General features: G+C 40.2%; 1 protein-coding gene across 4 annotated transcripts in view; it reads right to left on the minus strand.

Annotated features, from left to right (window-relative positions):
* Window positions 1-22579, minus strand: part of AKAP7 (A-kinase anchoring protein 7) — a 142639-nt gene that overhangs the window by 115373 nt on the left and 4687 nt on the right. For 2 of the 4 annotated variants that reach the window (XM_072141525.1, XM_072141526.1), the window contains exons 2-7: window positions 20509-20664; window positions 14775-14908; window positions 13017-13153; window positions 12071-12231; window positions 11714-11826; window positions 8223-8370 (exon numbers count right to left, since the gene is read on the minus strand). In XM_072141525.1, the coding sequence (XP_071997626.1) occupies window positions 8223-8370; window positions 11714-11826; window positions 12071-12231; window positions 13017-13153; window positions 14775-14908; window positions 20509-20664 (849 nt within the window). Of the gene's footprint in view, window positions 1-1288; window positions 1700-4978; window positions 7296-8222; window positions 8371-11713; window positions 11827-12070; window positions 12232-13016; window positions 13154-14774; window positions 14909-20508; window positions 20665-22579 lie in introns of those variants that run through there. The other 2 variants (XM_072141528.1, XM_072141527.1) reach the window with 2 other exon arrangements.

Consider the following 22579-nt stretch of genomic DNA (forward strand, 5'->3'; position numbering starts at 1 on the left):
GGTCAGCTACCCCAAAGTAGGAACCCAGGGGAGGCAGCTTCCGGTCCAGGCGATGGTGCTCTGCTGCCGGCTGTAGCTCTAAGTTGAGGTCGAGGATTTGGCATCAAATTACAGGGGATTCTTCCGATAGGCCTACCGGAGGGTGGATCGTGTCTCAGGAAGCCTTCATGGTGCTGGGAGTCATCCCTGGAAGAAGAATGGCCCGATCACGGAAGGGACAGGGTGAGGCCCAATGGAGGTCCTGGCCATAGGGCAATAAGGCTGATGGTATAAGTACCAACACGCTAATAGTGGGGGTTGTAGCCGCATTAGGGGTTTACTGAGTCCAGTTGGCAATTAATTATCATTAAACAGAGGAGCTATCCCCACTTGCTTCCTCCTTGTTTAGCAGTTGGCCACACCCCTACCTCCAGAGATTTTTTAATACAGCCCGAAATAACCTTTAATTTTTATGCATTTGAAAAGAATACCAGTCAAAATCATGTCTGCTATTTGTCATATCTGGTAGATAGGATGGTGTTATAGTGCTTGGTCCAATATTCCATTATTATCTATTATTTCATTTACAACCTCTGCATTGTACTGGGTACATTGTTGTCAATTTTACTTTTACTTAATTAACCTTGCTACAATAGGATGTTATCATGTCGTTTCAATTAGTAACACAGTTCAAATAGATTCAGATATAGTGGAACTGATCCTTTGAAATCTTATGGTGTGAAATAGACCAACATCCTATTAGCATATAACATTCTGAAAGGTAGAGACAGAGGTGTGAAGTTTACACTGAAATAGAAAGGCTTCAGGAAAAAGACATACATCAAAGGCAGTCTTCAAGTCTTATAAGTATATCATTTTTAGACAATGTATGAAATACTAAAAAGAGATCATCCACAGAATGCGCATCTCTGTACGTTCATATCGCTCGGTGATCAATAGATATTACCATGGATAAGGGGGCCTCTGAATTCTCAGAAAATCTCTAAGGCTTTTATTCTACACTGGCTAACCTTTGTGAACCACTTTAAAATATATGAGATATATATATTTTATGCTTAAGAACATCTCTGTTCAAGAGTGTCTGTAACAAGACACTTTGGTATTTCGGTCTAAAAAAGGCAATGTTTTCAATAATTTAACAGCATTGGAGCATGGATACAAAAGAAATGTATAATTACACTGCAAGTCGTGTTGATAAAAACAGACTGACAGGGACTTACAGGCTCCTGTACAAGGTAGATGTGGAGGTGTCCAATAGAAAATACAAAAAGACTTACAGGTGATTCTTAGTTACAAATAAACCTCTCAGACCACTGTGACCTCTGATGCTGGTAATTTACTGAACTTTAGCCCCCTATTAACTATGAGAGTTATCAAAGTGTCTGCACTGAAGCTTTATTGTTAATCCTTGTTCCCAAAACTATGAAAATCCAATTGCCACGGGGACGAAAAAATATACCTGACTCGACTTACAAACAAATTCAACTTAAAGGGTTGGCCACTTTTCAATAAATCAGTTCCATTAAAAACATGTATTTGCATGTACATGTACCTGTACCTTTGTCATCTGTGAGAGCTTCAGCCTTTCCTTCTTCTCCCCATTCTGCACTTTGCTTCTCTACACAACTTCCCGTTTCTTACTCTTTCAGTCCGTCCTAATGGCAGCTTCCAGTGTGTTTTTTTCTTTCAGTCTGTCTCACTGACATACATAGGGAGTGGGGAGGGGAGAGCAGCAGGATGAGTTATAATCTCCTGCTACAGGTCCTTTCTATTCATTATTGTTCAGACATGTAAAAAAACATTCTACAGAGTGCACAGAGAGTCTGCACACAGCTATTAAGGAAACATCAGGGATGATGAATTAATTTGTGAGAATTCAAGGATTATTAAAGGAAACCTACCACCACGGATCTACCTATTAAGGTAGATCCGGTGGCAGCTTCCTCTTATGTAGAGTAGTATAGCCCTTTTTAGGGATAATTCTTTTGTGCCCCAGAACTTTTATAAATTTTAATTCCCCAATATGCAAATTTTCTAAAGAGGCAACTGGGGCATGGAGAAGCCGGAGCTGAAGATACACGGCGCGGCTACTCCACGCCCCAGTAGCCTCTTGCGTTCCGACTACTAGACAGTTTTAGCTTGCAGCTATGAGGAGCGAAGTGGGGTTCTGCGCATGCGTTCTTGCGGATGCACAGAACTCAACTTCGCAGACGAGTGCGCGCAGCTTTTCGTAGCTGCGCACTAACGCTATCTGGTAGGCAGAACGTAAGAGGCTACTGAGGCGTAGAGTACATTAGAGGAACCTGCCACCGGATCTACCTTAATAGGTAGATCCGTGGTGGTAAGTTTCCTTTAAGGCAGTAAAAGCACATGGGCAATTTATGTAAAAGAGTGGCCAACCCCTTTAAGTATAAACCAACCAAACCAATCCTGTAAGTAACTCGGGACTGCCTGCACGTAGGCCTCACAATCATAAAGAGCCCGTTCTCTCATCATAACAGAGATGCAGAAGTTAGTAGCTTTTTCAGAATCTAAGGAGTTAAATATCCATAATTTGATTTATGTGAGTATGTAGTATTGACTAGCAACGAAATTTCGCCCACGCCTCTTATGGCGTGAAGTAAAGGTAGCGATCCACCACCGGCAGGGCCGGTTCTAGACAAAGTGGGGCCCTGGGCAAAACTAAAAGTGGGGCCCCAAAATAAAACTATTTTATGACCAGTCACAGTCAGCAAGAGGCTCCTTTAGTATGGTAAAACAAACTGTAATATGGGAGAATTTTATAGGAGATAGATAAATGATAGGGAGCATGGTGGCTCCGTGATTAGCACTACAGCCTTGCAGTGCTGGTCAACATCTGCAAAGATTTTGTATGTTCTCTCTGGTAGGTTGATTAGACTGTGAGGCCCATTGGGGAGAGGGACCCATATTTTCTGAAAGCAGACAGTTGCCCCATTTTCAAAATTGCATCAAAGATTTTATAGACATAGGCGCCTTCATGCAATTTTGATTCAAATTGAAACATTTTATTAAAAATACTTAAAATTTGACTTTGATTGCAAAAAATTTTAACCAAACAGAAAATGTTTACCTTCACATCTCCTAAATGTAATACATGGACATTTGTAGAGTTCACAAATGTGCCCTATTGATATGTTCACATAAATAAATCCACATAATATCACTAAAACTGTAATAACTAGATATCTGCTTTTCAGCTAGACATTTTTAGACAGTCACAACCTGTAAAATATATCAATAAAACAGAATAAAAAGTAAAGGCGCCATAAAACCTATAGAATAGAAAGCAGACAACCAGGCGATGCATTTGGCAATTAACATTCAAAATTTCCTCTAAAATATGTACAAATCCAGAATACTTATATAAAGAATATCTACTTTCCTAAAACAGTAAGATGTGAGGAGAGCATATACAGGCGGTCCCCTACTTAAGAACACCCGACTTACATACGACCCCTAGTTACAAACGGACCACTGGATATTAGTAATTTATTGTACTTTAGTCCTAGGCTACAATCATCAGCTATAACAGTTATCACAGGTGTCTGTAATGAAGCTTTAGTGTTAATATTGATTCTTATGACAACCCAACATTTTTAAAATCCAATTGTCACAGAGACCAAAAAAGTTCTGGCTGGGAATACAATGATAAAATATACAGTTCCGACTTACATACAAACTCAACTTAAGAACAAACCTACAGACCCTATCTTGTTTGTAACCCGGGGACTGCCTGTATACCCAACACCAATATATTCACCAAAATATGCAGCAAAGGGAACTGCAGAAAATTCACACAGATGTATCATTGTCTGTTAGACAATGGTAACCCAAATAAATAACTATATATCCATAAACCTCTCTAATGAGATAATAAAAGTCACTTTTAGATGTGTGCCAATGTATTAGCTGCACAATAACAGAACCCTCCGCGCTTCATAAGAATGAGAGTGAGAACGTCATAACATAGGTGTACATAATGGAGGATGATGGGAAATAAAAACTTTATTCCAGGACATGTGTGTGTTTTTGGTGTTACATATAACTTTATGGACATGTCCTGGTCGCGGTGTAGTCACATTAGGCGAAGAGGATTTGAATGTTCATCGTATCAGTCAATTTTCCCAACAAAAAATAACTATCACAAAATAAAAGGGAATAAGAGAGAAAGGGCCACATTTATCACTTTTGTGCGCCTAAGTGTAGTAGTTGCGCCTAAATTCTGGTGTACTGTTTTCCAGAATTATCACAAGCTACAACCATCTGTGATAAGGTAATTTCCTGCCTCTTATTAATCACTTTACTTTAACACAGTTTAGGTGCAATTTTGGCGCAACGTTAGATTCGGGCACTTACATGTGATCCTACAAGCTCCTCTCTGCTTCTCCCACAGCTCAGAATGAAGATAATACTCACAACAGCACCCAGGTGTGTGACACCCAGCACCCAGTGATCTCCTCAACAGTGGCTTCTCCTGAAGGGGATCCCCCAGTGCTGGTCTCCTGCTGCACCCCTGTAATTCTGCACAGTATCCCCCTCAGACACACTGGTGATACTGTGCAGAATTACATGGGGGACACTTGTCAGTACTATGTGCAACATTATGTAACGTTCTCTTCTCTCTTGCTCTGAGCTCAGGATTCTGCAGAATGTTTTGTAAATAGAAGGTGATGAACTGTAAATAGAGTCTGCAGCTCCTGTCTGCAGAGTATCCCATGTCTGTATTATCTGTCCTAGTGTCTGCAGTGTCTGGATGAGCTTTGCTGCTAGAAATGAGCTGTTCTGCAAAGGGGCTCAGTGCTTTCTTCTCAGTTAACGCCACCTTCGGGCTGGAGTGTTTTTGCGCCCGTTTTTGCGCCTAAATGAAAAGTCGCAAGTGATGAATATCATGAGGCGCAGCAAAAAATCTGGATTGCTAGGATAAATGAGGGAAAGCTGGTTATTTTAGCTGCGCAGCTAGTTTGGCGTTTAGTCGCAAAAATGGCACAAAAACAGTGAGCCTGAATGAAAAGGCGCAAAAACAACAGAAAAAAACGATTGATACATGTGGCCCAAAGTGTGTTCTTAGATAGTTCTGCATAGAGAAGGGTTAAAAACATGAATATTAGTTGATATTATCCCTTCTCAAAATGTAGTAACATATAAAGTGAATATTTCCATTATCTGTGAGGTGGAGCAGCTCCTGTGTGCAGCAAGTTCTCCCTGCAGCCTGATGGCTAAGAATCTGGATTGGGGGGGGTTAATTTCAGGGGGCTGTATCTCTGGCTCTGTGACACATAGAACCTTACTTTTTTTTCCTAAGAAAGAAGAGAGTCTCCTCTTTTATATGAATAAATTTGTGTTTCTAAAATGTAGGAAAATGGAGATATTAACTGTTAAACTGCCGTTGGGAGTGATTTTTATATATAAAAATGGCACCTGATATTCTCACTTTAAACCTGAATATCTCTGGATCCATAGCACCTAGAAACAAAATTCAAGATTCTTTTGAAAGAAAAGATTCTCCCCTTTCTGCCACCTTTGCCTACCCATAGCGCCGGCCCAAAACTCTGAACAATGCTAGAAATAAAGTAAACGGAATGCACAGACATTCATTGCTAAAACCTAAAGCCCAGACACATACCCCTGATAATGAGTCTCAAAAGCCTATTGTATTTGTAACTACGTATAGCAACCAGTTCAATAAAATTAAAAACATTATTAAAAAATATGCACCAATATTAGAACAGGATGATGGCTTATCTAGATGCTTACAGGGTGGCATCAAATTCAGCTCAAAACGGGCCCCTACCATAGGCAACCAAGTTAGCCCCAGCATGTTCAACAGCCACAAACCTAGTAGTGGATACACATGGTTACACTACCCAGGAAACCACAAATGTGGCCATAAAGTTTGCAAAGTTTGTCCCCTCTTAGATACAGTAGATTTTGTCACATCATTTGTCAATGACACCAGACATAAAATAGGTACATATATCAATTGCAACACACCTTATGTGGTTTATGTGATCTCTTGCAACATCTGTAGACTTCAATATGTGGGGTGCACCACCGGCCCCTTGAAGGTGCGTATTAGACGTCATTTATCAGATATTTCTAGCACCTTGTGTAACATCTCGGCAGTGTCAAAACACTTCCAGGATGTTCATGGTAAGAACATTTCATCGTTCTCTTGGAAAGGCATTGAGAAGGTGCACTGTCCACTCAGAGGAGGCGATCACAGGAGAAAACTCCTGAATCGAGAGGCATTCTGGATATTCTCTCTGGAAAGTAGGGTGCCCTTGGGGCTAAACTCCAGAAAAGATCTAATACTTTGGTATAATTAACCATCAAACATGGATTTACACTATGGATTGTCATAGGTGGCTATGTATTGACCTTCTTTGATGTCTTATTACAATGTTTAGATAATTGAAATGTGGTATTATGTACTACTAGGATAGAGGTTGGTTGATGTCATTGGCAACTTGGACTTAATACCTCATGTTTTGTGTAACAGTGCATATATGCAGTGATTTGTTTTGACCAGGGGACAAAGGAACTTCATATGCCATATGCCCATACAAAAGAGTTAATATTTCCTTCACGTTGTGAAAAAGCATATTGTATGCTAGGATCACATCAACTAGGATCGCATAAGGATGCGAGGATCGGACAGCTAGGATCGCATAATAACGGAGTATTTCCGTATTTTGCGATCACACAATGTTACATGCAATATGTCCCGGTTCATACCATTGCGTCTTTCATGTATAATGGTTAGAGGTATATTGGAGATTAAAACTCCCACGTTATGTAATTGGATAATACCCTATACAACTTGTCTCCTTATTTCCAACTCATGTTTAATTAATAACACCATATTATCGCATGTAACAAGTTTCCCGATAACAAGTTATGTCTTTTATATGTTTTTATTAAATTGGACCGGTGGTGGATCGCTACCTTTACTTCACGCCATAAGAGGCGTGGGCGAAATTTCGTTGCTTCCCATTTTTTGGTATCACGTGATCCACACCCCGTCCAACAGGTGTATCACACTGGGTTTAAATGTTCAGTCTATGTCTCTTGGTGGTGGGACCATGATTAAGTCTTAACCAGATGAAACGCGTAGGTCTATTTACGTCCATGTGCTGCATGTTCTGTGACTTTTATCCATGAAATAAAGGCTTTGAAATTTTACAAGCGTCCTCCGTGATCGTGCTGGAATTTTCTGCTATTTGAAATTGTCTATGTTCGTGTGGGCTTACACGTATATCCGTGCACCTGGAGGACTGCAAAGAAGAACTAATTGGTAAGCTGGCTTTCTCCTTTTGTTTATGTAGTATTGACTACTCCTGTTGCACCCCTCCCCATTTATACTGCATTGCCTTTAGTATATTAAAGTATAGTATATTTAGTATATTGTAACAAAAAGTTGTATTTTATAAACTAGTTGGACAATATCTTTACACTTACTAGCAATAAACTCTAATGTGATCTATATGTAGGAAATCCAACCATATCAAGTAACCTAGGTAGAAGCCTACTGCCACCTTCTGGCTAAAAAGCTTCTGTACCAGCGCACTGCACAGTCTACAAATGTCCAGAGTCTTTGGGAGGGATTTATCAGAAGTGTATGAGAGCAGAACTGTTCTAGTTACTCATGGCAACCACTCAGAGCTCAGCTTTTATTTTCCACACCGGTGTACATACAATTTAAGCTGAGCTCTGATCGGTTTCCATGGGCACCTAGAACAGTTTTACCTAAGACACTTCTGATATATCTCCCCCTTTGACGTAGTTGCAGTAAAAAAAGATTCCTATTCATCAGCATAATCCAGTTTTACCTATAATTTTTATACCTTCTGATACATACTATTGCTGTTTTTGCTCATAGATTTTCACAGATTATATCTGATTCAGAGAATAAAAAACATTAGCCTAATCTTTACTATAAACTACACTTTTTAATGCAATACATAAAACACAACCAAAGATATACAATAAGTATCTTGATAAAATACAATTTCAATACATCACAACTTTTTACGTGGTATTTTTTTTGTTAACGTACGGTAATAAAATCCAGAACTCGGAGCAAAGCAAAATAAAATCTGAGCAAAACACATTTTGCTATTTTTGAAAAATAACATGATATGATCATGTGACATCACTGGAAGTGAATGGGAGGGGACATTTCTTGTCTCACTCTTACTTACCAAAGGATATGGAGGCATCTGTGTGATAGTAACCACTTGGCTGTTTTTTCTTTAACATTGAGCAAAGATCCAACCTTGTCAGTGAATCATCTCCAAACCAATGCACTTGGAAATCCTTATATAGACTTGCATCAATCTTTTTAATACCCTAAAATACAAACAAGGGCACATACAATGTGGCAAATTAATTACAACAAGAATCTGTCACACTTAATTAGGGTTAATAATCAGTTTTACACTACAGTATTCTGTCTAGTATTTTGCATCGGTAATTGAAGCCAACATCAGAAATGGATTCTAAACACATAGGGGCAGATTTATATGTTTATCTGTTTGCATGGAACGACAGTTGAGACAGTTTTCAGTCACTTGAATAATGAATAGAATACAGGCAGTCCCCGGGTTACATACAAGATAGGGTCTGTAGGTTTGTTCTTAAGTTGAATTTGTATGTAAGTCGGAACTGTATACTTTATCATTAACCCCCATCCAGAACTTTTTTGGTCTCTGTGACAATTGGATTTTAAAAATGTTGGGTTGTCATAAGAACCAGGATGAACACTAAATCTTCATTACAGACACCTGTGATAACTGTTACAGCTGATTATTGTAGCCTAGGACTAAAGTACAATAAATTACCAACTTCCAGAGGTCCGTTTGTAACTAGGGGTCGTATGTAAGTCAGGTGTTCTTAAGTAGGGGACCGCCTGTAGTACAAAAAAGGGGTGTGATCTATGAAATAAAGGAGTGGCTGAGCACTAAAACCTCAGAGGGCCAAAAATAATGCTACTGCGCTATTACTTTGGGCGCAGCTGTCTGGCGTAAAATAAAATAGCTAATAAGATATGAAAAGTACGATTAGACCGTCTTACACTACACCAGATTTATCATCCAGCATCCAAAACATTGAGAAACCTGGTTTGTCTAGTCTAACTCTTACTTGACAACACTTTTGTGTGAGCCATAAAATGTACAAGTTTTTCCATAATACTTTTCTCTGCACAGGCACCAAGTCTTGTTTTGGCTTACAAATACTGATGTGAGATGAAGTGCAGGGCACTTCAGGCCAGTTTCACATGGCAGTATTCTGGATAATATTTTATTTTAACTTTATAGGCATCTTTATAGGCAATTTGTACTACAATTGTAAATAAAATTGGAGCAGTCTTAATGAGATTGACAATTACCACAATGTCCCATTATTTGAATATTTTGAATGTTCCACGTTAAAAGAAGTTTGGTTTTGCAGGTTACAATAAAGCCATTAAAAAGAAGCATTTCTACATTCATTTACAATGAATTAATGTTATACTGTAGTAATTGCAACATTTCAGCCGCATCATGACCGCACCCTGTAATCATACTATACCTTCCTGCACTTTATGCCAAACTCTAAAGAACTATACAGTCCAGGCGTAGTACTGTCCTTAAAGGGGTTTTCCATTTTTCAATAAACATGTCTATGCAGCCTTTCCCTGTTCTCTGAGTGCTGGATAAACAGAAAAGCTGCACTCTACCCATGTGATATCACTCTTTGTTCACTTCTCACATAAATTAGGCTTGGTGAAGGTCATACTTGATGTCAAGGGATCTGCCTTACAAGGTAGCAAAAAGAGGTATGATTTTCCTTATCCTATCCTCGGAAACCTATTTACATATTTTCCCAGAATCCCCTAGCGGACCGTCATTGGCTATAAGTCTACAAGAGTCTTAAAGAGGACCTGTCACCAGATTTTGTCCCCCTTGACTAACAATGCCTGCTGATAAAGGGTTACAAGTCCTTCCCATCTGATCTAAAACTGTATCTTAATTACAGATGTTTTTTCTGATATTCAAATAAGCTTTTGTGACTCATGTCTGGTATCTGTGACTCTTCGCCTTATCGGGCTGGCAGTAAACCCAGCCCCGTTATTCTGACTGACAGCTCTGTGTCTTTTCAAAAACACTGCTTGTACTTAGGGACAGTCTGCTAATTTTCAACTACAGACATATAAACCTCTATGTACAGATGGGAAATATTGTGTACATTTTTTTACACAGTGCCTTGTGTTACATTCATGATATGTGACCAGTAACATAATCGCAGGTCCTTTATCCTTCTAAGAATAGCAAACTGTACACCATGTATGCGGTTACATGACATCACAGCAGCCTCCATGGAGGATGGAGAGAAGTAGAAGTCCATGGAGGCTTCTGTGACTTCATGTGGTCAAATACATGCATGGGGTACAGTACCAGAGATGGATAAGAGGATAAAGTACCAAAGTACCAGAGATGATGTCACCCTGGTCATATGATTGGAGAGGAGGTGCTGCAGCAGAGGTGGGGGCGTGTGTATATGCTAATCTTCTCTGACACCATCCAATTCACCTCCAGTGAATGTACCCTAAAGGATGGTCAAATATATAAAGCATATACAAACACACCACTACTTCTATAAACACACACACATGAACACACCCACACCCAAGCTCTGTTATACAAACACACCCAGCACTGCTAACATCATGTAAAATCTCAATAGAAGACAGTGGGGGATATTTATGAGGGCATCTGCGCCATGTCAGTGGTGTACAAGCCCTTAAATAATTGCAAATGCTAGCTGATTGCTAGCACTTGCGATTATTTACCCCAATTCGCCACCATCACGCCAGTGGGGAATGGCCGGCTTCACAGAGGGCGCAGCCGGTTGGACAGGGCCGGCGCAAGCTGTTTCTGTCCCCCATGCCTGCGCACTTACTGAAGCCTCTTGATGTATCGGGTTACGTAAGAGCAGTGGGGGAGCTATCATGCGCTGGAGCACGAGCGTCCGGCATATGATAAATATCCCCAGTATATACATAAGACTTATGGAAGCAAGTTATCCCTCGACAGACAGCACTTATTTATAGGATAACAGGATATTTTATGAGGGGATAAAAATCGTTGTTTGTTGGTAGCAAATATTCTCATCCATAAATAGGATTATCCGCCAAACAAATACAAACTATAAGGGGGAGGAAACTTATAATCACTGATTATTCACCCCCTATGCAGTGATGATAGCAACATAGACTTTGCAGTTAAAAGTCTGTTAACCATTCAGGACCTGCAGTTAACCTTTCAGGGCCTTTAGTTTTTCTTATGAGAACTACAAGCCATCAACACATCAGTGGGTGCTAACCCTTTTTTGGACAGTTTATGACTTCTACAACTAACTATATAATAATGACAATATATAAATATGACTACTTAAAATATGGGATTTTATTAAAATTGAAAGATGACAAGTCCTTCCCTCAACACATGGAAGTCGGGCATCCCTTGTGGTAATAAAACAATCTGTGGCGGAGAAACAGATGCATCAGTGTTTAGTTTTCTTTTGTAGTGCAGTATAGTATTTCTATATATTTCTAAGTATAACATGACACTCAATAATTCGATTCTGTTTCTTAGAATTTCCTGTGTCTCTTGTAATGTAACACATTTCTGCACATGAAATAAGAGCTCACCTCTTTGCGCAGCTTTGGTGCTCTTGATAACTTCATGAAGGTTAAATGCGGTACAAAATCTTTACATCCAGTTACAGAAATGCCTTTTTCCATAAATATCTTCCCTGTCACTGCTGTTAAGGAAGAAAAACATATAGTTTAAAATATGTATACTATCATATATGATTTTAGAGAACATGAGGTAGAAAATGTATGGGTCAGGATTGTCATCCCCACTTCTGAGAGATTGATGGTCTATCCAAGTATGCTCTGGACCACGGATTTATTCAAAGTTTGTTTAAAGGTGACATAAGCTACAAATTCATGCTACACAGTTATTTTGTAAGTTGTTTCCCAACAAGAAAAATAAATTCTCACCGCTTATTTGTTTAAGGGCAGCTACGGAAGCTTCATTGGTCATATTTACATACGCAACTTCATGCTTAAAGTCAGAGATCCCACAAAATGAAAGAAGTAGAACATTTCCCTGAATGATTTCTTCAATTGGCTTTTTGCTGTCCAAGAGTGCACTTGTAGCTCTGCCAAATCAACAGAGACAGTATTAAAGGGAATGTATTTCTTAGACTTTTTATTTACTAAAGATAATAAAACTTGTTTCATTCTATTTTATTTTCTATACAAGATCATGACATTTTGCTGTTTAACAGTACCTGTCACCTCCGTGACCCCCTCAAAAACCATAAACAGTAACTTGTTTACTAGTTTCCAAGTGTCCAAATAGTTTCAAAACGTTGCAGCATTCAGCTAAAAAACATGTGTAACCATTTCCCAGCCAAGGACGTATCTCATATGTCCTGAGGGGGTGGCATCTCTATGGCCAATGACAGATGAGATACATCCTGGATTCTAGGAGCCATAACATGTCCTCTTTCATATGAATCTAAAATTTCTAGGTGCCAAACATCTGGTGATATTCGTGTTTAAAGTGACAATTTTGGGAATGATTATTATACATACAGTATAAATCACTTCCTACTGTCACTTTAACAGTTAATATCTTCAGTTCCCAGGCACCTAGGAACACAATCCTAGATTTATATGAAAGTGATGTTCATGTTATTGGGATCTGCAATCCATTTTGAGGCTGTCAAGGGGCACTTTGTGTTCTCTATATGTCACTATATTAGCCCCATTTCCTAAACTTTCTAGAGACTTACACATATGTGGTTGTGAATTTAGGAGACCTGACTGAAGTCAATACTTTATTTGGAAACACTCAAGCACTGAAGGCTTCAAAGTTCTGTAAAAACTGTAGTTGACAACGAACAACCCTATGCCACAGGCAGAATCAGATTCTACTTACAAGGTAACTTCTTTTTCATTTCCTAAATGCATCACAAAGAGTGTGAGATGGAATGAACCTTGTGGAATCATAGCCCTGGAGAACCTATCGTCTTTTTCTAACACGGAATTTTGAAGAGTCTGAATGTTGTCAAGGACCTAATCATGGGTAGAATAGAAAATGAAAAACTTAGAGAAAAAAAACCTTTGATATGTTATAACCAGCACCAAATACTTTAGATTCAATATCAGGAACATAGCAGAAAAAAGAAAAAAAATAAACCACTCATTCTATATTAGTTGGAAATGGTAAACTTTAATGACTAGTTCCATTTCCATATTTTACTGGCTACAAAAGACGCTTTTTATTTTTTTCTGTTAATAGAGCCATACAAGGGTTTGTTTTATCCAGAAAAACTGGCCAGATTTATTATAGCTTTTCCACTAGTTTTCTGGCAGAGGAACCATACAAATCTCTTTTCGGGTTTCTATGACCCAAAGGTCAATATGAGCATGTTGGGGTTTAGAACGGGGGAGGGGGGGGTTTCATTTCGTATATGGGTTTCTGTTTTTACTCCCCTAATTCCAGAAATGATCATTTATTTTTATTTTATTTTTTGTGTTCTAATTTTAATTCTTTGGGTTGATACGATCACAGGGATACCTATTTACTGTATTTTTCGGACTATAAGGCGCACTGGATTATAAGGTGCACCATCAACAAAATGCCTGTTAAAACACCTAGGTTCATATATAAGGCGCACCTGATTATAAGGATGAATGACCAGCAGGTGGCAGACCTGTGCACAGTTCAAGGCAGCTGCAGTTCCAGGCAAACGTGTCTCTAGTGGACGGAGCTCGGATCTCAGAGCTATGGACTGTTAGGGGTTAATGTTACAAGGGTGATGCTGCAGGGGTTAAGCTGTCTAACTCTGCCCCTTCTCTTTCCCTCATCAGGCAGGGTATTAGTCCTGTGGGGTTCCCTGTGGCTCCCTCTCTTTCCCCAATTACAGGGCTGGCAGGTATAGGGGTAAAATTGCTTACTCAGGCGGCCGATGAGGATTGCTGCGTGGTCGACACTATGCGCTGGTGTTACTGCCGGCCCTGCCAGTGTGGGGTATTGTGCCCGGTGTACAGAGTGGTCTGGTGCAGGATATTGCTGGCACGGAGCTCTTAACCCCTTCCCGCTGCAGCCCTTTTTCATTTTTTACTCCCCACATTCAAAGATCTGTAACTTTTTACATGTACAGAGCTGTGTGATGGCTTTTTTTTTTTTTTTTTTTTAAACTTTTTTTTATTTTTATTTATACTATTTTTCAGACTCCCTAGGGTACTTTAACCCTAGGTTGTCTGATCGATCCTATCATATACTGCCATACTACAGTATGGCAGTATATGGGGATTTTCCTCCTCATTCATTACAATGTGCTATCGATGACGTCACGGGGCGATCCCAGGTATCTTTTTGAGGCTGCCGGCAGCTATCGCTGTGAAAACACCCGTGATCGGTGCTAGGGGTTAATCAAATATACAAATGAAGTTATCATGTTATTTATGCAGTGCTGCAAATACAGTATATTAACAATGATAAAAAAAAGTGGCAAATGTATATGATAAAAGTATATCAACCTGCTCAGCTCTGCCTGCTTATTTGATTGTGTTTTCATAGTGAATGGCTCCCTTTAACATTTACACAGTGAATAACCCAGAGTGTACATCTGATGTGACGACACTGACTAACAAAAGAGAAAACAAAGGTAAAGAAATTATATACAATTACCTTTACATTTGTAATGGGCAAGGACACAAAATAGTTGGGCCTAGTACGTTTATTACTTTTATCACCATTTTCATCAATTTCTGATTTATGTGGTTTCCTTTTCTTTTTCACCTTTTTTTCCGTTGGGTTTGTGGCTGAAAAAATTATTATTATTTTTTTTTTTAACTGTTCATTGTGGAAAAAATACATTGTACAGAGTATGAACATATCATCATGTGTTTTTTTTAATACAGTCAGGGTTAGTTGCGTTCTGAAGGATACAGCATGTTACTTCCATAGCCGACTTCTCAAAAGTCGATGTAAATTTGAGTTTCAAAGTTCTGTGCAATTAACCTGACTTATTGCATCAGTAGATCAGAAGACATACCAATTCATCTAAACAAAACTTTTAACCTAGTAACCTTGTTTTTGCTATATATTCTGTAGGTCCATATTTCTGTAGGTGGCCCTGTTCCGCCAGTTGTCATGCTGCATCTCAGTAACATAAATATGCACCCTCGTGAGTCACCTCGAAGTGCCGACAATGCCGCTAGTGTCCACATGAGCAACTTCATGCCCTATTAAGGGCTCACCTTATGTATTCGACTGCAAGTTAGCTACATTTGTATTGAAACTATTTGGAGAGTAATGTGTCAATCCTGAATCACACCAACTACCCCATATGGAACTAAATTTGTCCGCTTTTCCTCTGTGGGATCTGCAATGTATGGCCTTTCCAATGCGGCACGATCCGTAACCAAATCTGTGACTTTCTGAGTGGCCACCCTCTTTATATATGCTATAGGAGGACTGAAGGAAGCCCCTCAAAAATGCTTTCACTTCTTCCCACAGCACTCCTCCATACGCTCCTCAGGGTGTGTCTTTAAAAAGGAGTGTATTTGTGCCGGAACGTGAGCTTGGGGCCCCAAGAGGCCTAATGCATGTATCTGCATTCTGTGAGCATCTGAGTGCCATTCCCTCTAGTGTGCAAATAATTGGTGAGTGATCAGATGCTCCCCTGGGTAGATATTCAATGTCTTCAATTCGTGTGAGTAGCAATGCTGTCCCCACTATATAGTAAATGCGGACTAGTGTATTATATGTTGCGCTAAAGCAGCAGAACACATGAGCTGATGGAGCCCTATGTCTCCAGTAATCAATCCCTCCCATATCTTTCAGAAATGAATCCAGGATATTCAAGACAGGAGGGGCCTGTTGTTTGCATGCACGTTTATCTAGCAGAGGAATTTAATAACTGTCAGGTTTCAGGATGCGTGAATCCACTGGACCACCGCGGGAAGTGGTACTTGCCGACACCTGGTCTTCACCAGAGCCCACCGCAAAGCGGGTTGGACTTGCTGGCGCACCGGCGCCGGCATTCCTGCGACGGAAATCGGGGGCGTGACCGTCGGAAGACCTGACGGATTCGGAAAAACCGTTGTATTTATTTAAAAAATGTGTCGCTTGACACGCACTTACTTGCACCCAGAATAGGATGGTGAACTCCGCCGAACTCAGGCGGACTTCAGTGCAGCAGCGACACTTGGTGGACATCGGCCGCACTACCTTAGTGAATCGCCGGAAGACCCAAATCCTCGATGGAGAACGCGCCGCTGGATCACGACAGGACCAGGTAAGTAAATGTGCCTCCATATCCTAACTACCAGGCTTATTTAAGATGAGAACCAATTGATACCAACACAAAGGAGTGTTGTGATTGGCTTCGGGTATATGCTCAGGGTGCCCTCGATTGCCTTCTATGTAATTTAACTTTGACAGCCATAAGTACATGAAATATCTTATCCCATTGTTACTGTAGCTAATATCAAAAAAACAAAAGGTACCCCTTTAAGGAGGGACAGGGAAAGAGGGGTAAAAGGAAGCACTATGAAAGACCAAATTGAGTCTGAATAATTGCAGTAAAAAATACTTTATTAATGACTATTTAAGACATAATGATAAAAGCAGGATGAGAATCCTCAGACAATGCTGAGGGGGAATGACAGTGCAAGGCGGCGACAACAAATGAGAAAGTCGTCACCCCGGGCAGACATAGGAGGAATTACACATGGACAAAGCATGCACATGTAATAGGTAAGGACAGAAGGTACATATAATGAAGGCAACAGGTGTAAAGTGGCACACAGCTGCTAACATGCATAAACATAGGTAATGTGCACAAACAGGTAGAGATAATACCTTACCAATGAACAAAAGGATAGATGAAGTGGACCTCCACTGTCCGGGATGACGATATCCCCGACGCGCGTTTCGGCTCGAAGGCTCTGTTACGAGCCGAAACGCGCGTCGGGGATATCGTCATCCCGGACAGTGGAGGTCCACTTCATCTATCCTTTTGTTCATTGGTAAGGTATTATCTCTACCTGTTTGTGCACATTACCTATGTTTATGCATGTTAGCAGCTGTGTGCCACTTTACACCTGTTGCCTTCATTATATGTACCTTCTGTCCTTATCTATTACATGTGCATGCTTTGTCCATGTGTAATTCCTCCTATGTCTGCCCGGGGTGACGACTTTCTCATTTGTTGTCGCCGCCTTGCACTGTCATTCCCCCTCAGCATTGTCTGAGGATTCTCATCCTGCTTTTATCATTATGTCTTAAATAGTCATTAATAAAGTATTTTTTACTGCAATTATTCAGACTCAATTTGGTCTTTCATAGTGCTTCCTTTTACCCCTCTTTCCCTGTCCCTCCTTAAAGGGGTACCTTTTGTTTTTGTGTATGCTCATGGGAAGCCTCTCTTTGGTGTGTTACTTACCATACCGGTCCAACCCACACTTTATTACGTACCACATGGATCTGGACTTACTTGGTATATAGGTTTGATACCTTCACCTCCCTTCTCTCTCCCTTCCTGATTCTCCTGTTGTTTTGTAGCTAATATCAGTATAAAAAACTTATGCAATGTGAACTGAACATGGCATACAATAACACAAATGTCTGGTTGCAAGGGCAGCTCATCACTTATCTGTCAGCCTGCTGAGGTGGAGATCATGCGCAGATAATGCACGTAAAAAATGCAATGAAATTGCATTAAAAATGCGTGTGAAAAACTGAGACACTGAACAAACTGTGACTGAAAACTGATTGAACTCTGATGAACTATGTCAGTTTCACTGACCAAACCCTGATCGCACCCTGATCAAACTCTGACGTGATCTGCAACGCGAGTCTGGAAGGGGCCTAACTCTTTCCCGCAAGATTTGTAAGTCCTGCACACATCAGCACCTAAAATAATTTCCCAGTCAGGGAACTCTTGCAAGCGTCAATAGCTGACAGGACTTGTGCGGTCACTTCTTTGAGGGTGACCTTCTTTGCCACTTCTTCTGAGTCTGAGGAGGCATTCTGATACTTGAACACTCTTTTAGGTCCTGTGCATGGAGGCAGAGGTGACTTAGAGGATTCTGCTATTTCGGACCTGGCAAACTCCACCAGCCTTTCTGCTGCATTAGTTTTCAGTGGAGACATTATTCTAGTCTCTAAATCCGGGTACAGGACCGTGTTGTATTTCAAAGTTCACCAGGTGTATTGTATTACTTAGCAAGGATAATGCAAGTTGGTCACTAGATAGGGTAGGAGGCTTGTTGAGCAGCATGTGGTGATGCTGTAAGGCTATTGCAATCCCGCTTCTAAATGTTGGGCAGGGAAGGGTTACTGCGCATTATGCAGTTCTGTGGGCCTTAATGTGGGGGTGCTGGTTCCACTATCCAAGTCCCTTTAGTGGGGTGCCCACAGCAGTTTTCCCGCCTCACTTTAGTGGGAGGCCTCTCTGCGATCCCTGCCCCTCTGCTCCCGCTTGTCCCTCCCTCCGTTTCCAGGCAGCGACACAGCCTCACTGGTACTCACTAGGCAGATGTCTGAGTGAAGGAGCAGCTCCCGCGCACTGTCCAGCCGTTTGGATAGTTTTTTTTTTCAGCAACTACACCCTAATTACCGCTGCTCCATTTTCACCCTGGGGATACCAGGTGTTCTTTCTCCTCTGTGGGTGTTAAATTGTCCTAGAATGCCAGGATGGGTTCAGGATACGAGGACTTGCTGCGAAGCTCTGCTAGGAGCTTCTGGAAATCATTTTAATGCATCACAGCAATGTTTATTTTTAGGATGCTGCTGGCTTTCCTAATAAACTATAAAAATCCAACTCCACTGAAAACTTCAGATAATCCATCTGTCTTTTCCTAGTGATTTCTTTTCTATGAACCTGAAGAAGGCTCAGGTACTGAGGGTGCGTTCACACGTTGTGTATTGGTCGCATTAACGTATGCGTTTTCAAACGCAGCACAACCGCTGAGTAGAGGATATTTGCTTAATTACATTGCTGTCAACATTGTGTTAACATTCAAGTTTTGTAGTCTGAATAAAATCATCATTTTTGAACAATACACAGATGCAGCTTTCTTTTGTTCCCTTGTTTTCCAAATACTGCGGAGCACCTTGCTGAGTTCAGTGAACCCGGCTTTTCCAAATACGTATAATTACTGGAGGATACAAGGCAGCAGACTAACTATTACATTTAGGGTACATTCACACAGCGGTATGCCCGCCGCAATTTGTCCTGACAGCTTCCCTGTAAAGCAATCGCTGGTGATATCCAGGGCCCTGGAGCAGCATGCAGCTAGGATTTGCATTGGTGTCCAGTGTTGTTACTTAATGGTGTTGTACAAGGTGTTAATCTGTCATTAGGTGCTAAACCATTACTGTTACCTGATCATTACATAATCATGTACACAGTGTTTTTGGGCTTGATGTGTCGGCAGGGTGGTAACATTATATGGCGACCCTTAGTTGTGCCTGCTGGCACAACTCATTAAGGTTAGGGTATTACTAACATATATACTGTACATAACATTTGAAAACCAAGGTCACCGGAATCTGTAGTTTCTATTGTTCTATAGTTGGTGCAGCAGATTGTGAATAGGGGGTCTTTTTATATCAAAACTCACTTGTCTTGTAGTTCTTTGTATGTTTATTGTTAATAGTATTGTGTTTTTGTCTTAACATGGTTAATTACAGTTGCCAGGCAGTTGTGACTGGCATTTAGATATACCAATATTTACTCATACTTGTTGAGATGTAGGAGAGCTGACAGTCATTGTGTGCAATAAGCATCTCATGGATCTTGTCATCATTGATCCGTCTCTTCTCACTTTCTATGTGTCAGATACTAGTACAATGTTTAGTACAATGTTCAGAAGGTAAATGAAAGTGTAGATAAACCTTGTACCCTGCTAATCTAACCACATTTTCAGTTGTCAAAACTAGATGGATCATAATGCGTCTGCTTAGAGAGCCCTCACCCACACTGTGGAATTTTGCACTGACCATCACTGAATGATAAGAGCTAAAACAGCCATAAAACTGAGTAAAATTGTAGAGTCAAGAGTTAAAATTATCTTTATTGTGTAAACTTCACTAGGGGATTAAAATTTAATAATTTTCTTTCATGGGCAAACTCCTTAACCTGATGGAGGGCAGGTCGAGCACGCTTCCCGTCGCTCAATTCAACAGTATGTGAGTAAAGCCTTTGTAAATTTGCTGTGCTCAGTAATTTCCAACACTCTCATAGTAGAGAACGGAGTGGCAGAATGCATGGTTGTACTGCCACTCAGCCAATAAGTGAGACCAACAGCCCTGTCCTTGTGTCGTGTCCAAGCAGTTGGACCCCTACTGGTCGGTATGTTATCCCCTCTCCAAATGGAGAATAAGCTACTCAATATAAATAAAACATACTTACTTTCAAACACAGAACTTATGTCTGCATTTGCAAAAGGCAACTCAGTCAGCAAACTTTCAACTGATCCTGGCCTTTTTTTATAGGAAGTGGATTTCTTTTCTTTGCTTTTCCTTTTTCTCTTTTGCTGTTTGCTCTCTGTTGCTTCATTTTCTAAAACTAAAAGAAAAAAATGGTATAAATCACACGTAAATCACACTTCTGCCTCAGGATTTTGAGTTCCTTAACCGATTTTAACCCCTTAAAGACGCAGGGTTTTTCCGCTCATTTCTCGCTCTCCAACTTCAAAAATCCATAACTTTTTCATTTTTACGTATACAGACCTGTGTGAGGGCTTATTTTGTGCGTAACAAATTTTACTTTCCCGTAATGTTATTTATTTTAACATGCCATGTACTGCAAAGCTGAAAAAAAAATTCCAAATGTGGAAAAAAAATTTTAAAAACGCACGTGCGTCACGTTCTTGTGGGCTCAGTTTTTCGACTTTGACTGTGCACTCAAAATAACACCTCAGCTTTATTCTTGGGTTCGGTGCGATCGCGGTGATACTAAATTTATAAAGGTTTTATTGTGTTTTAAAACATTTTCAAAAACTAAACGAATGTGTACAAAAAAGAAAAAAAAAAATTTGCCATCTTCTGACGCTAATAACTTTGGTGCACAGAGCTGTGTGAGGTGTAATTTTTTGCAAAATGAGCGTACATTTTCATTGCTACCATTCTGAGGTCTGTACAACATTTTGATCATTTTTTATGTGATGTAAAAAGGTGTAAAAGTCGCATTTCTGACATTTGGGCGCCATTTCCCGCCTCGTAGGTCACCGCCGGCCGTAACTGTTTTTATATTTTGATAGATTGGCCATTTTGGGACGCGGCGATACCTAATGTGTCTGTGATTTTTACTGTTTATTATGTTTTATATCAGTTCTATGGAAAGGGGGGTGATTTGAATTTTTTAATATTTTATTAATTTATTTATTTTTTAAACTTTTTTTTTTCTTTTTTTTCCCACTATTTCTTAGACCATCTAGAGTACATTAACCCTAGATGGTCAGATCGCTCCTACCATATACTGCAATACTTCTGTATTGCAATATATGGCATTTTTGCAGCACATTCATTACAATAAGCCACTGGATCATTGTAACGAATCTGCAGAAGCCATGTAGCCTCGTGTCAAACGAAGACCCGAGGCTACCATGGCAACCGATCGTAATAAAGATGGCGGCGCCCGCAACTTTGCCGGCGGCAATGAAAAGGTTAATAGCTGCGATCGGTGCAAGCACCGACCGCGGTTATTAGCGGTGGGGGTTTTCTGCAATATGCAAAAACCCCCACCCTCGTATGAAGAGGACTCAGCCCGTAAGCCCTCTTTATACACTCCTTATACCTCTGCACCGGCTACGGCGCAGAGCGTTAAGGGGTTATACATCACGGGTGGAGACCACCACCAGAAGAACTGTAGTTCTGTTTACCTGATGACACTGCCATATAGCCATCTTCTTCGGGCCAAACAGCACATAGATTTCTACACCATCCTGGTTATAGAAACAAGTGGCTGGATGGTGTCTCAGATGCTATAAGTAAATTGCCTTGCAAAAGTATTCGACCCCCTTGAATTTTTCTATATTTTGCCACATTTCAGGATTCAAAGATAAAGATATAAAATTGTAATATGTCGGTGAAGAATCAATATGAAGTGGGACACAATTTATTGGATATTTTAAACTTTTAAAAAATAATAAAGTGAAAAGTGGGGTGTGCAATATTATTCAGCCCCTTAAAGCGTAACTGTAAAGTTATATTGATTTTACCAAATTATAATTTGTGATTTCCTCTTTGAAAACAAACAGAACGATGCCTACTTTGTGCTCTCATCCTTTTCTTTCCAAAGTTATGGCATTTTCTGTTCTGAAAGTGTTTGACCAAAATTTTTTTCTCTTTTGAGGTGAAGTGGGCGGAGACTAATATCTGTCAGTCTATTCCCTTAGGCTGAGGCCAGTTAGATTGCCCACAGATCCCATGATGCCTTGTGTTCTTGTCACAGGTGACCCCGCGATCCATGTCTCAGATCA

The sequence above is a fragment of the Engystomops pustulosus genome, chromosome 3 (assembly GCF_040894005.1).
Source record: "Engystomops pustulosus chromosome 3, aEngPut4.maternal, whole genome shotgun sequence".
NCBI lineage: Eukaryota > Metazoa > Chordata > Amphibia > Anura > Leptodactylidae > Engystomops > Engystomops pustulosus.